This window comes from Physcomitrium patens, chromosome 1 (genome assembly GCF_059467195.1).
Source record: "Physcomitrium patens ecotype Gransden chromosome 1, ASM5946719v1, whole genome shotgun sequence".
Classification (NCBI taxonomy): Eukaryota; Viridiplantae; Streptophyta; class Bryopsida; order Funariales; family Funariaceae; genus Physcomitrium; species Physcomitrium patens.
Genome location: NC_143410.1, coordinates 6,412,066 through 6,429,122, shown reverse-complemented (window position 1 = coordinate 6,429,122; position 17,057 = coordinate 6,412,066). Strand labels below are relative to the sequence as shown.

General features: G+C 32.8%; 1 protein-coding gene across 2 annotated transcripts; it reads left to right on the top strand.

Annotated features, from left to right (window-relative positions):
- The first annotated feature begins 1,752 nt into the window (after window positions 1-1,752).
- LOC112281308 (putative starch synthase 4, chloroplastic/amyloplastic) lies at window positions 1,753-9,834 on the top strand. Of its 2 annotated transcripts, XM_024517678.3 has the most exons (17): window positions 1,753-2,055; window positions 2,237-2,490; window positions 3,449-3,707; window positions 4,230-4,541; window positions 4,920-5,053; window positions 5,331-5,382; window positions 5,529-5,651; window positions 5,890-5,965; window positions 6,261-6,445; window positions 6,604-6,798; window positions 7,037-7,108; window positions 7,367-7,582; window positions 7,882-8,007; window positions 8,223-8,372; window positions 8,644-8,705; window positions 9,032-9,107; window positions 9,507-9,834. In XM_024517678.3, exons 2-17 carry the CDS (start codon window positions 2,288-2,290, stop codon window positions 9,657-9,659), a joined length of 2,394 nt encoding a protein of 797 aa, XP_024373446.1. In that variant the 5' UTR covers window positions 1,753-2,055; window positions 2,237-2,287; the 3' UTR covers window positions 9,660-9,834. The 2 variants fall into 2 exon arrangements, with proteins under 2 accessions (XP_024373446.1, XP_024373456.1); XM_024517688.3 differs by lacking the exon at window positions 4,230-4,541 and having other exon boundaries at window positions 1,763-2,490.
- Window positions 9,835-17,057: the final 7,223 nt, after the last annotated feature.

The window sequence follows — 17,057 nt, the reverse complement described above, 5'->3', positions numbered from 1 at the left end:
TGTATTGATTTTTTAATTCTTTGAGATTCATATCTTTAATACTAATACTATATTTATCCTTATTATCTTATTTAATAAAATTTTTTTCTTTATTTTTTATTATAAAAATAAGTATATTTTAAAATTATTTAATTGGTTGATATTATTTTATTTTACTCTATTAATTTAATTTATTTAAAATTTTTAAAAATAGCAAGTTTAATTTTTAGAACACTTATATTAAAATTATTAAATTGATTTTTTTTTACATATTTATATTTTGTATCAATATTTTAAAATTTTATGCAATACTTTAAATCTCTTTGTTAAATATATACTTTAAAGATTCTTTAACATATAAATACTAATATATGTCCTTTTATATTCTTTAATAGATACCAGTGTCAACTTCAAAAGCATGTTAGTTCTAGTTTTTGTTTGCATTATTGTTGTGTACTCTACATTGCATTTTTATATTCAATTATACATGCAATGATTAACTAGAAAATATCATTTTACATTTATGTTAGAACACAAATATTTTGGCATTTGTTCTTCTTTATTTTGGTACTCTCTTTTAGTTATTGTAGTTTTCTGAGATCAAACTGATGACCTCAATGAAATATTTTGCTACTACCAATACTCTTGTCTTTTATTCATCTACACTCAAACGACCAACAAGTAATTCCAAAGGATTCAAAAATATCTAAGGGAAGTACTTAAATATCTAGATCCTTAAATAATTTTAAAATTTATATTAAAACATGTATATTTGTATTAAGAATCAAAATTTCATAGGCTGAAATTTATATTGTAAGTTTGTTTCCTTCAATTCTTATCTTTTTATATTTACACATCATGTTGATTCCCTTACCATAAATCAAAAACATATATTAAACAAACTATCAACAAAAGTGTTATATTGTTTATGTGTTGGAGTTTGTCATTATTAAAAAACTGACATAGGTACTACATATTGTTGTTTACAAAAACATAGCTTCAAACTTCAACATTATAATGTTATGACATGTTTATTGTGACAAACATATTGGCTGCCAAACCATGATATAAGAGATGGGTGACTGTAAAGATCTAAATTGTTTTTACTAAAGTTATTACTAATTTTGATACCAACTAGGTTGGACTTCTTCAAGATAGAGTTCATGAGCAATTTAAAAATTAAGTTTCATCCACAAAAATACAATTTTGAGAGTCATTTCGTTGGCATGAGGCCATGCAGGGTACTGCACGGGATACAAGTATAGTCCGAATATATCATTTGGCTATTTGGAATATTTCCCAGGCTGGGTCTTGTGGCTGAGAGCTACTGAGCTGGACGCATCGAGACAGGGAGGGAGCTGTACGCATCGAGACAGGAAGGGAGCTGTACGCATCGAGACAGGAAGGGAGCTGTACGCATCGAGACAGGGAGGGAGCTGAACGCCCTACACAGAGGAATCTCAGCAAAAGGGGTCCGAATTGTAAAAGTTCTCACCACTGAAAAGTAGGACTGCCCTATCCTAACTTGAGGCTCAAAGGGAAAAAGTTAACGTGAAGAGTTTTGACTTCCAATCTCCACCAACTTTTTCCGATGGCCTGAGAGCCGTGCGATCATCCCCCCCCCTTTCCTCAGTATTTGTCTTAGCATCGAACTGTTGTAATTGGGACCTCTGTATTATGACAGACGGTGCAGATGCATCCCATGGTCGACGTGGCTCAGGCTCGGGCCGCGGAGCGAGCTTCGGCTGGGAACCAAGACTAAGTGGCAACCCGAACCTGGTGTAATTGGATATTATGCCTCAGTTGGCTGTGCTTCGGCACAGCCTTGGTCAACGGCTCGGAAACAAGCAGGAATGCGCCTGGGATACTGAAGTAGAGAGATCAGGAAGCACTGCATGGGAGAGGCAAGAGAGCTCCTGTATGATTGTTCTGCGAAATATTCGTGCCGAAATTGAAAGGAAAAGAAAATAATTTCTTAAACTCTCGACTATAGATGTGCCAAATTCGAATAGCTTTTCTGGCATGGTTTCAGATGATGTGTAGTTGAAGTGTGATGTCTGGGGGGAACGGCTGGAGGTGAGATGGCCTGTAGGAGCTTTGTGTGTTGGTGGAATTACGAGGGATGGAGAGGATTTAAAATTGAGTGCAGTACGATCCTTTGGCTTTCGACCGTTGAGTATATTTTGAAGCGATGCTTGAAGACTATTGTGGTTCTGGAGAGGGGAACAATTTGGTTACGTGATTTTGATTTGCACAGGTTTATTGTTTGATGTTGTAAGAGGAGAGGAGGAGGGTGAGGGTGGGAGCAATGTCGACTACAGTTGCGCTTGGTATAGGCAGTATCACTACCTTCGTGCGCGTGTTTCCACATAATTTCTTCAGTTTCGGCCAAATGAAACATGGTTGCAGAGTTTCTTTAGAGGATGCTGCGACCGTCAGCAGGTGTGGAAGCTTCAGATTTCTCTTTACGCCTCTCTCTACAACATGTGGAATCCGGTCTCGTAACAGCAGGTTTGGATCATCTACTTGTTGCATTCCTCTTCCCTCTACCAATCTCTGAACAAAATCTTAATGATCAATTTTGTATTTATGGTGTCTTTCACGTCGAAGCGTTCCTCGTAGAAAATTGACTCCTTCATTGGCGTTATTATTTCTAAATTCTGTTCTTGGTGTTGAAGTGCTCCTCTCAAGGTTGCATTGCATTTTCCCGTTCTAATAGATATGAAGTAGAAAATTAAAAATTTCCAAAACCTCAGGAATTCTTCAGCCTGAAAATTTCTCCAACCGTAATTTAAAGCATTTACTGGTAGTAACCTGTCAATTGTATTATCCTGCAATATGTAAGATTCTGAACTTTTATGCTTAGAGAGGAGTTATTCACTGCAACTTAGTACTATTCACTACAATAAAAAAATCAAATGAGAATATTCTCACCACAATGTACATTACTAAAAATAGAACTGCGATTGACGTTGTTAATACATCCATATTCCGTGATTGTGAGTTAATGTAGGCTGTAGTTGCACGGCTCGATAAGTTAATGACCTGCATCATTGATAGCTACGACGTAGTCCTCTTAGCAATGTTAAGTGTTCTTAAGGGTGTTCCATTTAGTACGTAATTGAGAGCTACGTAACTTGATCACTACATCTATGGTTTCCGAATTGGTGTTATTAAGCTTTAGCTCCTACTGTAAACAGAAGAACAAACTATAATGCTATTTTATTGACATTCAAGTTTTGGTATTAATTCGCGGAGAAGTAAATACGACTTGTACCTTTATCCTTCATCCTAGCGGTTTCCTTCAGTTACAGCGTTCGCTGGACAGTGGGATGTGCTGCATTGTCACAAATGATGAGTAACGAGATATACGTGACTATTATATGGGACTGGCGAGTTCAAGGTGATTTATGCTTAAGTCGACAAAAAATTATCAAGATTGGTACTAATGGTATTGTTTCTGCCGCAGTTCGAAAAGAGATCAGGTTAAACGAATGAGGGGCCGCCAAAGCCGTTCAGAAGTGAACAATCGTATGGGAAGACATGGAAGAGATGGTCCAACTACAGTGCAGGATATTCAAAAATTAGCTACAGCAGCTGAAGAGAGTCTACCACTAGGCGATGGAGGTGGACTTTGCTTTCTAGAAAGTAGCGCTCCAAATGGTGCCTCGAATGTTGAGGACGAAGAAAAAGGAGGAAACGGGGCTTTCAGTGGAATTCCAGCTGAGGTAATGCGTGAGTCACATACAATTTATATGAGTCTGTGTTTCAATGAAAGAAAAATAATTAGATGAAGCAAATGCTGACAGTGCAGAACTTAAAGCTTTGAAAGATGAATGCCTGACTTCAAAAGAACAGACTGCGGCTCGCCGAGTTCAATTGGCAAGTCTTCCATTTGTACATGACATGGGAGGGATAGTCCAAGACATGGACTGGCAGCTACTATTATGATCTATGTATCCGCTTGTAGTGCTCCGGTTGAGAACATGTACCCACGAGGCTTTACTGTTTATATGTTTGCTTCTTTGACCTTCACGTGACTTCCTGGATTGTGTGGTCCCTGGCTCTGCTGGTAACGCCAACGAATTTTCTGAAACTCATAGGTGGTATTCGTATTTGGAGGATGTGCTATCAGTGAAGTGAGGTGCAGGAGTCTGAATCCAAGGCTCCTTTTGTTGAAGAAGGTGTTAGGCTCATTTGTCTACGATTTCTTGCAGTACCTAATATTCTCAATTTGTGATTTTGTGAAGGCTGATTCTCTAAAATCTTTGCTGGCTCAAGCCATCATCGAGAAAAATGCTATTTCAAAAGAGCGTAGTGAGAATATTCGTCTCCATGAGCGAGTAGAGCCTTTGAAAGAGCGACTACGGGAATCAGACACTAAAATTCTAGCACAATTACGAACTTACAGAGAGGATGTGGAAGCTTCTCAAGCCTCTATACATGAATTGACGTCTGAAAACGAGTCCAGTGTAGCTCAAATTCCAGTACAGGAAATGCCATGGGACTCTTGGAGAGGGCTTCTTTTACGCATCGATGCATTGAGCGACTTTCTTTCTCAGGTCGAGATGATCTTCATCGATGCGTTATGATGTCACTTTCATTTTCCTACCTTGGAATCTTACTTTTCCTTTTCTGTTTGTCCTACCAGTCAGTTACCTTTCGTTGCGATAGAAGTGTTGTATTTGCAATAGTTCAACTGACAAGGCTCTATCAAAACGAGCGTGGAGCCAAAAATAGTCTCCTATCGACGCTGTGAATACTATGTGGTGGTAATACAGTGGTTTACTTTCGATCAGATCCATTTGTGGAGAAACTGGAAGTCTTTTTAGATTACTTTTGGTCAAATAGTGAGATAGTTCAAGCAATTTCCCTGGCTTTTAGTATTTTAGTTGAATTTGAACATCCCATTGACCATTTTAGCCGATTGTGTTGTGCAGAAAGTTACAAAGGAGCTACAATCAGTGGCTTGGCGGAGAGAGAAACGTTTGCGTGATATTTATGTTAGCTTCGCAGATGAAGCAGACGAGGAGTTGGTGAGCGAATTTATGAATCTTCTGCAGCCCAAGAAAAGGTGGGTCCTGTCTTTCACATATACGATACTGTAATATTGATCCTGACGCACAACGTTTAATGCTATTCGCTGCCACCAATAAGAATATTGTTTTCCTGCTAAACCATCTTGGCAAGCTATTTCGATACCTCAGCAGCTGTTATTTGAATCAATTTATCTGAAGTAATGGTTCAAGAAGTCCAAGGGTGTTCGCTTACATCGGTCAAGATATTTTGACTCTCATCCCAAGTTATTTCAGCATTGTTGAAATTAATTTATTTTATCTAACTTTTCTCAGGCCGGGATTACATGTGATACACATTGCTGCTGAAATTGCGCCTGTTGCTAAGGTTTAATTCTTCTTCTTTATTGTTGCTCATTCTGTAAAAATATTAATCTTGTTGTTTCTAGGTGATATGTTGTTCAGCACGTCAAGTGACCAGTTCAGCCCTCTATACATCATCAGATGTAACTAATGACTTGTGGTACTATGAAGGTTGGAGGTTTGGGAGATGTATTAACAGGATTATGTCGATCTTTGCAAAAAAAAGGACATCTTGTGGAAGCCATACTTCCGAAATATGATTGCATGGACTACTCCCGTATCATCAATCTTAGGGTACATCACCTAACGTCTGGAATATTTGGAAGTTATTTGAAAGGTGAAAAGTTTGTTGTTTTATCTGCCAGCCCGGTCACCTAGGCTACATGTAGTCACTGCTAGCTGTATGGAAACTTTAATGTAAGATTTCTTCTACCTTGTCTAAATTAGTGGGGTCTACTCTCGGGCGTTTTCGGAATAACTCGGTCGCCATGGGTTTGATCTGAAGTGACGTATGATTTGACTACGTAAACAGGAGTTGGACCTGGAACTCCCTTCGTTTTTTGATGGCCACATGCACAAGAACAAGGTGTGGTCTGGCATCGTAGAAGGTATACAACTATATAATTATTATTCAATTTCATTTGGGGTATTCTAAGACTTTTCATTTAAAATTCATGAGCGCTTTAAAAAATCTCACAAGACCTTTTTGATTAGTTTCGGTACTTTTATCTTTACCTTCCAGCAGTTGCATTCATGTCGATATGGAGGTCCTTAGTGTGATAGACGGTGTAACCAATTTTGGATCTTTCTGCTCTTGTATGTCTGTAACTATTTAATATGTTGTTTCAGCTGTACGTGGTGTTAGGTCTCCCTAATATGTTGCGGAGGCCTTCTTTTATGCAGGTATTCCTGTATATTTCATCGAGCCACTGCATCCAGCGAAGTTTTTCAGGAGAGGGGAATATTATGCTGAACCTGATGATTTCAGGCGGTTCACGTACTTCAGCCGAGCTGCAATGGAGTTTATTTTGCAATCTGGAAAGCGACCAGATATAATCCACAGCCATGACTGGCAAACCTCTGTGGTGGTAATGCAATCACTCAAATTATTATTATTTTTTTTCATGGCCGTTCTTCATAATTAACAAGTTATTTTGGGGCTGGGAAAACGAATATACTGAATCAAATCGTGGTTCCTGCTTATTGTGATATTACCTGTGTTCATGGTGTACCGCTGTTTGTGCAGGCACCCTTGTATTGGAATGTCTATGTACCACTAGGGTTGGACTCTGCTAGGCTGGCCTTCACTTGCCACAACTTTCTATATCAAGGAATAGAGAACTCAGAAGCCATTGCTGCGTGTGGTCTCACTGTTCAAGATCTGATGAGCCCGGACCAAATGCAAGATAACTTTTTTCATAACAAAATCAATCTCCTTAAGGTCCTTTGTTACACTTTTCCCAATTCTAATTTTTTGATTCAATATTCAATGCACAACTAGACCTTTTTCTTCTTCATGTTGATTCAGCAACTCACTGTCATTGGTTGAATAATTGGATTGATATTACGAGATCAGTTCATAAATTACATCTTTGCACCATTGCCACAATTTACTGTCAAATTAAGAACTTACATAAGTGATACAACATCGGATTTAACATTGGTTAGTAACTACGCAGGGAGCGATTGTCTTCTCGAACGTTGTGACTACTGTTTCCCCTACTTATGCTCAGGAGGTGCTAAGTCCAGAGGTACGTGTAGGAGGTCACTACATTTCGATCCTCTTACGGTTACACTCACGACACGCGAATAAAATGGTAGTAAACCGCTAGTATATTCTGGTTGTTACGCAAACACCTGTCAATCAACACAGCACCGATTTCTTCTGTAGATATCTTTCCACGAGGAGTGTCCTGAACATCACAAAGAGGTCACAGGTTGTGAGAGGTTTCTATGAACGTCTGGAATCAAGCCTTGTCATAATTATCAACGTGGTGATGCTTTTACAGGGTGGAAAAGGCTTGCACGGAACATTGGGTGCCCATTCGAAGAAGTTTTTTGGAATTCTGAACGGCATCGATGTGGAAGTATGGAACCCAGCCACAGACACTCTAATTGACTACCAGTTTACTGCAGATAATATTGATGGAAAGTTCGTTAACAAGCAAAAGCTGCGGGAGCGTTTGGGTTTAGGAAATCAAGGAGGTGATGAAAGAAGGCCATTGGTGCGTTTCCTTGTCTTTCATTACCATTCTCTGTACAAATTTGTCACTGTTGCAGCTCCTTGAATTCAAACAATTTATTTCTACGCCTGACCTTGGCTTGTACTTTCTTAATGTTGACGAGATAATAGTTTATCTACAATTCATATCTACTGTAATTCGTTCATTCACTCATGAGATTACATGGCATGATATGATGATAATGGTGTCACTTTGGCTTTATTCATCGATCTAACTATAATTTCATTGCTAATAATTATGGGACGAGCGTATGACTTCAAGTTTACGTATGTTGATATCAGGTGGGATGCGTGACGAGACTAGCCCCGCAGAAAGGTGTGCATCTCATAAAACACGCCATCCATCGCACTTTGGAGAAAGGTGGTCAATTTATCCTCTTAGGATCAAGTAATCTTCCTGAGGTTCAGGTATACTTGTTGATACATCATTCTTTTACAAATTTTGGATTTTCCTCAATGCAGCAGCATTCCTTGTTTGATTGTTCCCCTGATCTTATTTGGATTAAGGTCTCCTTCTTTTTGGATTGTTGTGGCAGTCTTCACATTCATAGTATTTCATGCATAAATTACATATAGACCATAATGTTTCCCACTCCCTTACTTCTGTATGTGTCCTCCTACAGCATGAATTTGAGGTTATTGCTCGTCAATTCGAAAACCATCCCCAGATTCGTCTAGTTCTAAAGTACGACGAAACACTATCACATGCCATCTACTCGGCAGCGGATGTCTTTGTGATTCCATCTATATTCGAACCCTGCGGTCTCACACAGGTGGATGCTTTTATGCCGTGTTTATTTTCTTTGAAAATTCATTGAGGGTGTGGTTTTAACTATTTCTTGTGAAATTTCTAATCTTTCCATGTCGCCTTATGCCCTTAAGCTTTTTGTATATAGACCAAGCTTGTTCCATGCTGAATTAAACGAAACACGAGAGTCTGAGTCCCAAACCACTAACTCCACAGGCTACTAGAATTTGGTAAGTTTGTTTATACTATCAGAAATTTCTCCTTGAAATCTTTGCTGCTTGTTCTTTTACTTGCAGATGATATCTATGCGCTACGGAACAATACCAGTAGTAAGAAGGACTGGTGGCCTTGCGGATAGGTTTGTAATAGTTTCATTCTTTACTCTCCTCACTCTTCACCGTCTGATGAAATAGTACTTGGTGATTGCAATATCGACTTGCCTGTTGAATCGCAGCTTCAACTTCGACAAAAAATCTGAAATTTGAGAGCTGTTTTAAAAGGACTTGGTCTGTATTGGATTGCGACTGTTGCTCTCCTTTTGTATGGTTATTCTTGTAATCCACAAAGAGGATATCAATTCATAATCATGGTTTCTTTAACTCATTTCTAGCCTATATGCAACATCTGATGTCGAAAAAATTTATAATTGAGCCTGAAAGTTGAACGTGCATGTTCCATCTGCAGTGTATTCGACGTAGACGATGAAAGAATTCCCCAGGAGAAGAAGAATGGGTTTGTATTTGACGATGCAAATGAAGGGGTGAGTGCTTCGAGACATTTTGAATATCTCGCAATAGTTCATCTTAGAGTATTTGCATTTTTTAACTTAGAAGCTGTACAGGTATTTTGCATTGTTTGTTAATTTCATCATTTTCAATATGTTAAATTTAAGTTGGACCGCAAATTGCAAGTTCCCTGGGGTCTGCACTAGGCTGTAAGTGGTCTTCTTTTATTCTGCAAGATTGAACCAGTTGGAAAATATGGGTATAATATTCCTTATAAGGACTAATGGATATGTCTTTCAGTGTCACGCAAAGTCCTTTTCCAGTGAGTCCGTAGTTGCTTCCCTGCTTGGAGGATATGTTCAGATTATTTTTGATGCGCTTTTTGATGGTTGATCAATGAATGTGAGATGGTATTTGTGTGTTGGCTGGTGCAGAGTTTCAACTCGGGACTGGATCGAGCTCTGAATTATTACATTCAAAGACCCGAATGGTGGCAAGACTTGGTTAGAAAGGCCATGCTGGTAGACTTCAGTTGGGATTCTTCTGCTGATCGATATGTAGATTTATATAGACTTGTACTTAAATGACGTAAATTTTGAGCCACTCAAATGAGTGAGAAGGAACGATGACAATATCGCTTCAAAAAACCAATTAAATTGATACATGCATACATATTGTTAGTGCATAAAATTATTAGGAATTACATGTTTGTAGATTTAAATATTATATATTTGAATAAAATATATATTTTAAATTATTAAATTCTTTTTACAAAAATCAATGCAATCTCAATTAATGTTTAAGAAGACTACACCTCAATAGATTATTTTATATTAATAGATTAATGTTTAAGAAGACTATACCTCAATAGATTATTTTATATTAATAGATTAATATTTAAGAAGATTGTACCTCAATAGATTATTTTATATTAATAGATTAATGTTTAAGAAGACTATACCTCAATAGATTATTTTATATTAATAGATTAATATTTAAGAAGACTCCAAATTATTTTATAAACTAACATGTCACATTGATTTTTATATTAAATAAACATGAATATTTTAATCCAACATATTGATATTACTAAGTCTTTATTTATGTGTGTACTTATTTAGGAATAAATTTATTACCTTTTATTTTGATGCATAAATACTTGATTATGTTTAAAACTAATAGTTGGACTTATTTCTAATACCACTAAAGAATAGATGATGATATCATGTACATATTATTTTTAATTTCATGAAAATCTTAAATTTATTTAAGAATGGTAAAGAACTTGCATGATCTAATACCATTAAATAAATTATTTTTAGAAATCTAATTCTTAAAAATATTTTTTTGTAAAATCAATACCATATAGTCAATTACACTATATAGTCAATAATTTCTTTAGTCTTGAGAAGTAAACTATAACAAGGGCTAATTGAATGTTTAATATATACATTAAATATTTTTACCTACAAATTTATATAGATAAATTTTTTTTATCACAATTATACATTAATTATCAATAATATCTAATGGCTTTACATATGTTTTAGATTTTGGTATATTTTAAATCTTTATATGATCCTTACTACAAAATTAAAATTTATTTAATATATGTACTTATATTTATAATATTTTTATTATAAAATAAAACAAAGATATTATAAAAATAAATTAAAAATATTTAAATATTCACATAAAAATAATCAAAATTAATAATAAGTATTATATTCATTCTATAGTATGTAAAGTATTTTTTTAATTATTTAAATTTTATCATGTATAATACAGTAAATACTAGGTTAAAATTTGATAATTTATATAATTTAAAAGAATTTAATTTACACATAAAAAACTATAAGGAACAAAAATCTTAAAGATAGTTTTTATTTAATATTAGAATATATATAAATTTCTATAATTCAATTTTTAAATAAAATAGATTTTAAAATGATCAAATTCTTATAAATATTTTAATTTAATTAAAAATAATATTAAAAAATCATAAAAAGTTATGCATAATAATGCTTTAAAGTAATATATATATATATATAACCTTAAATATCCAATAGTTGTAAATACTTATATAATAAAACATAATATATAATATTATTATTAAGAACATATCATCATATTTTAGTAAAAAAATTAATATCCAAATTCAAGGATAATTATAGAATAATAAAATATATTAAATACATCATAGTAAATCAAAAGATCAAAATTATTATTTTTAGATATAAAAGCATAAAGGTTTAAAAGTCACAAAATATATTGGAATAATTAATGAAACTAGAGATTGATTCATTTTTATACTTTATAATTATAATTAACAAAATTTTCATATAAAATTTTTATACAAAGACTTATTAATTTTAATATGGTTACATTTTTTTATTGATATTGTTGTTGTTTCTAAAATTAGTATATAGAATTATTTTAGATCATGATATTGTCTTCAATTTAATCTAAATTAAAGTTGAAATTAGAATGAAAATACTTTTTATAATTACTTGTTATCACTCTGTAATTAAGGTTCACTATAAAAGTGTAGATATGATATTCTTGAGTTTGGAACTTTATTTTTAAAATACTTACAAGCTCTTCTTATATAATCAATTTTTATTTGGAAACAAGATTTTTTGTGACAAAAAACGTGGTTCTAAAAGGTTCCAAAAGATTTTTAAAATATTCTTAGAAGATTTCTAAAATATTTTAAAAGATTCCAAAAGGTTCTTAGAATATTTTATTAGATTCTATAAAGTTTTAGAAGGATTAAAGAAGTTATCTAAGAAGCTTCTGTAGGTTGCTTCATCTTCAAATAATATGGGAACTTCTTGAGAAGCTTCTTAAGATTGTTTCATCTTCAAGAAATATGGAAACTTCTCAAAAAACTTCCTAAAATTGCTTCAACTTCAAGTAACTTAGGAACTTCTCAAAAAGCTTCCTAATACCTAATATATATTAGAGTTGAAGTTGAGAGGATCCTTAGTCTCCTCAATACATTTGTTAAAGCTTTAATTCACCTCTCTTAATATTGATCTTATATTCATCTAATTTAATTAAGTTCTTATTATCTTTCTTATTGAAATTCTTTCATTCAACTTCTAGTTTGGTCTCTCATATTGTAACAAGATATAGATAAGATATTTGTATTCTTGACATATAGGGATAGATAGTTAAAACTATGTTTAAGAAGTTATGGAAGTTTCTAAAATTTGGACTAAATTAGTGGACTATATAGGACATATCATTGAATATTCTAGAGAGAGCTTAGGATAGTTATTTAGATAGGGCCTACTATTTAATCTTCTAAAAATAACTTAAGATAATTATTTAGGTAGGATCTACCATAGACTCTTCTAGAAAGAGTTTAAGATAGTTATCTAAGTGGGGTCTATCATCTAGGAACATTCTAGAAATTCTACAATGGTAAAATAAAGTATAAATAGGATTGACCAAGGCTTTTTGGGCATTTGATTAAGTATGGCTTCAAACCTTTTCTCTCAGTAAAATTTGGTTTTGCATCTTTTTGTTTAGTTCTATTCTATTATATTTTTATTTATTCAGTTTTATCTTTTGTATCGTATTTTATTTAGTTTTGTCTAGTTTTATTTTAATTCATTTTTTCCTTCTTTGTGATGAGATTGTATATTGTAGATTAAAAGGATCTTAGACTTTTGAAATAGACCAATCCTATTTCATTGATATTAGAGTGACTATTTGACTATTCTTTGGTAGTGTATCAATAGTCATTATTTAGTTCAAGGTCAATTATTGTGGTTACACTATGTACTATATTGAGGCTACTATGAGCTACTCTTAAAAAATCAATCAAAAGATGAGAAGGCATTAAAATAGTAGAGTCCAGTGGAGATTTATAACATGGGAGATATGGCAGAGCAATCCTAGATGGAAGGTTAAATGCAACACTTCTTAGGCCAGATAGCTACTTTGTAAGGGTAAATAGAAGCCTCTAGGACAAGAGAGTTGACATTTGCTCAATTAAAATTGTGTAAACTTAGTACATACTTTGGAACTTCAAGGCAAGAAGATGTATGTTAATGGCTCTTCAACATGCAATAATACCTCAAACTATCTAGGGCAAATACCACTAAAAGAATTATGTTTGTAGCTAGCTATTTGAAAGATGCAATAGCCATTTGGTAGCAACATTGAATTCAAAGCTATGGAGCTTAAGGTGGATTTTGTGATTAAGAGGAGTTTGAAACCGAGTTTAGAAATCAATTTTGGCCTATCAATGTGGAAAAGATAGTAAGTGATCAGTTAGCAAATCTTATAAAATCTAAATTGATACAAGATTATATCTCCCAATTCAAGTTCTTATATTTCCAAATTGATAATGTTTTAGAAGTAAAGTTGATGGATCGATTTCTACAAGATTTGAAACTTGAGGTCCAACAAGAGGTAGAACTAAAGAATATACAAACATTTAAAAAGACAATTACGATTGTAGAGAGAGTCGATGCTATGGATTTCAAAAATCATGGAGCACGACCTACAATATAAAGTCCTATGCCGCTATTTAATACTAGTATTGCACAACAATTAATACCAATAGAGATTGATATTCTACAAGAATCATTGATACTACAAAGATGACAAATATTGGTATAAAAGAGATTGTCTTTCTATTGTTGAGAGCTAGACCATCAAATCGGAGGTTGCTCAAAATGTCAAAATTTAAGCATCAACAAAATAAGATAGGTTCTCAGTCTTAAGACTCATTAAGTCAATAATGAGATAGAGTAGAGAAAGAAGACTCTGTGTAAAGGTGCCAAGGGCTAGTATTAGAAATAGCTACTGCCTCTTTGAGACAAATAGAATAGTGTAAGCCTAAATTCCACCACTCAATGAAATAGATGCCACTCAATAAGTTTAAGAGGTAGAATGGAAGAACCTTCAATTGTGTAATTGCTAAGTTGATTTAAAACTTAATGTTAGTAATTTAATTAACTTTAAGTCTTTCAAGCAATACTTATCAATAATAAAAATAAAAATAAAAATAAAAAATAATAAATTTACTATGGTTTTCAAGGCTATTTGCATGATCTCTACTTAAATCTCAATGGTTTATTCAAGGTCATTTAAATAATCCTTAATTACTAATTTTTATGTGATTATAAAAATATAATTAATTAAAATAAATAAAAAATTTATTAATTAAAATTTATAAATTATTATTCTTTAAATAAATAATGGTAAAAATAATTGATCAAATTATTACCATTAATCCATAATAAAAGTAAAAAATATTAAAAATTAAGTTAAAAATAAAAGTTAAAAGTTAAAGTTAAAAAATCAAAGTCAAAAGTCAAAGAAAAAAGATTAAAGTTTAAAATTTTAAAATTAAAATCTAAAAGTTGAAATATGAAAGTTAAAAATTACTGTAAAAATAAAAGTCAAAGCAAGACTAAAGAGAGATAAAAGCGAAGGTACCTTGATAATGCCCAAAATTTGAGGGCAGCAAACCCTTTCTACTCCAAAATTTTCCAAAAATTGTGAATAACTTCAAATTTAATTATTTTTAGTTTTTTTCAAATTTAACTTAAAGGCGCTCTTGCTCCAATAAATCTAAATTCAATCTAGTATTAAGCCACGAGAAATGCTCTTTCGAAGTTGAGTTACTAAAACTGCCATAGCAGGCAACCTCCCTCTACTTGAAAATTAACCAAAAATTCAATTAGTCTTCAAATTCAAATAAATGTATGCCATTAGAAGCTCAGATTGAAGATACACTCATTCATAAAATTTCACAATAATCCAATTATGAAACATTGAGAAATACCTTTTCAAAAATGGGTGAACTAAATTGCTAAGGCAACCAACCCCTGTGCACTCGAAATTCTACCAAAATTTCTCTTTGATTTCAAATCAATCAAACTTTATCTCGTTAGAAATCTAACACCAAAAGTTACAACCAAAAAAAATTTACATCGAAATTCAAAAAATTGAATGACTAATTGAGGGGAATCCAAGGCTCTTGGACCTCTGGAGTATTTGGAAGATCGAGGGAGCTATTTACTACAATGACCTATGGCTTAAAATCCAATGACCATCATTCACTACTGAAGATTCATACACACACAACCACAAAGTTCAAATTGTGATTAAAAATCAAAAATAAAATTAAGATTAAGATTTGGGGCCAAAATTTGGCATGGCTTCACCCTTCATCAAAAAAAGAGAGAGAAAAAAGACTTGGGGAACCAAGCTACTCTTATACAATTGAGTGGTGGCTTTTGAGAAGAAGGCCACATCTCCACCCTTGATCTCTAAGATCCCTAATATAGATCTATCGGCTTCATTCATCTAAGAATTAATTTCATTAGCTAGGCTAATAGGTCTTTAGTGGTCAATGAAAGCATTTTTTTGGTAAATCTAAATTCACTATTGTATTCAAAATACCTTTTATGCTAAGATCGACCACTCATATGCCTCAATTCATGGTCAATTGCAATTTTTATGAAAGTTTTTACCTACAAGGATCTTTGCAATTCTTGTAAAATTCTTTAAAATGAGAATTTCATTGCTCTACTTGTATTTTGAAGGAAAAGGTGCTAATCTTGTTTTTTTCACTCCACAAATGAATCCAATGCCATCATTGCATTAATTAGGCTTCATTAATTAAAAGAACTAATGTGTCTCTTGAATTTATTGAATTTGGAAGAAATCTCAAAACTTTCATTAGTAAAATTTACTAGATCTTTTAGAAAATTATAATTCTAACTCACTCTAAATCATATAAAATGTTTATAGATAAACTCATAGGCTTTTAGTCAACCCTCATAGTACTTACTAACAACCTCTAAATTATTAAAACTAAGTAAGTTATTATTTTAATTTTGTAACTCTTATCACTTTGAACTTAATTAACCTAACTCAAGATAAGTTTGGTGCTATCTCTTATTTCTTGTTTATTTTGTTGTTTTAGGTTTTGATCACTATGAAGTAAATTTGTAGAATAAATCAAAGATTGATTTATAAGATATTGAATATGTAATTCGAGTATTGTGTGATTGAATTATTATGAGAAGATATTGAGAGTTTGTTATCAGATTTTGTGAGAGATTGTTCATAGATGAAAGATTATGATTGTTGTTTATTGAGAGTTGTGTGTATTTCAACAGAGAAAATCCGTGATTTTAGAAATTGTATGAAGTTAGATTGATTGGAGTAGAAGTTTGTTATTTCTGGTATTGGATGGAATTTATGTGTTTTGAGTGGTCTTTTGAGAGTGCAGGGTTACACTTTATTATTATTAGTTGATGAAGGAGTATTATTAGTGGAAGAAAGCATCGTAGTATTCTTTGGTGTTTTAAGTGGTTCAAAATATGGTTAATTGTATGATCCTAATATATAAGCTCATGCGGTTAGTCTCTTTTTGCGTTTGAATCTCTTTATATAGGTTTATTCTGAAATAAATTTTTAGGAATAAGTAAAATGATAATCATATTTTAGTGCTGCTATAGAGATCAATAATAGTATTGAGTATTAGGAATTAATTGCCAAACGAGTAAGTTTTGGATGTTACGTAAAGAGGTTATAAAATCAAAATTGATTCAAAAGTGAAGAAAAATGTGTAATTAGAAGGAAGATAGGAAGCAAATTCAGTAGTATATAATGAAAGATTATGATTATTAAGAATAAGAAAATTGTAGTAAAAAAAACATACCAATCAAAAGAAAGACAAGAGAGAACACAAGGAAGAAAATTATTGCAAAATGAGTAAGAATGTAAGTTAAAAAGGAAGCATCAACAAAGTTGGATTAAGCCATAGTTGTATGCCTATCAGTATATCCTAGCATATCCAAAAGTTAAGTGACCTCTAATATTTCAAACATATATATCGTTAAAAAAATTACCAAAAGTACTTGTGGAAAATTTTATAAATAGCACAGCATATCTCTTGAGCTTGTTAACTACAAGTGGAGGAAATAAAGAAGAATTAGGTACTCCATTGGATA

Excerpts from the sequence above, each read along its gene's own strand:
- LOC112281308 (XM_024517678.3), top strand. The coding sequence starts at position 2,288 with ATGTCGACTACAGTTGCGCTTGGTATAGGCAGTATCACTACCTTCGTG. Across the intron at positions 6,446-6,603 it reads ACTGGCAAACCTCTGTGGTG|GCACCCTTGTATTGGAATGT; the intron begins GTAATGCAATCA and ends CTGTTTGTGCAG. Across the intron at positions 7,109-7,366 it reads AGGAGGTGCTAAGTCCAGAG|GGTGGAAAAGGCTTGCACGG; the intron begins GTACGTGTAGGA and ends ATGCTTTTACAG.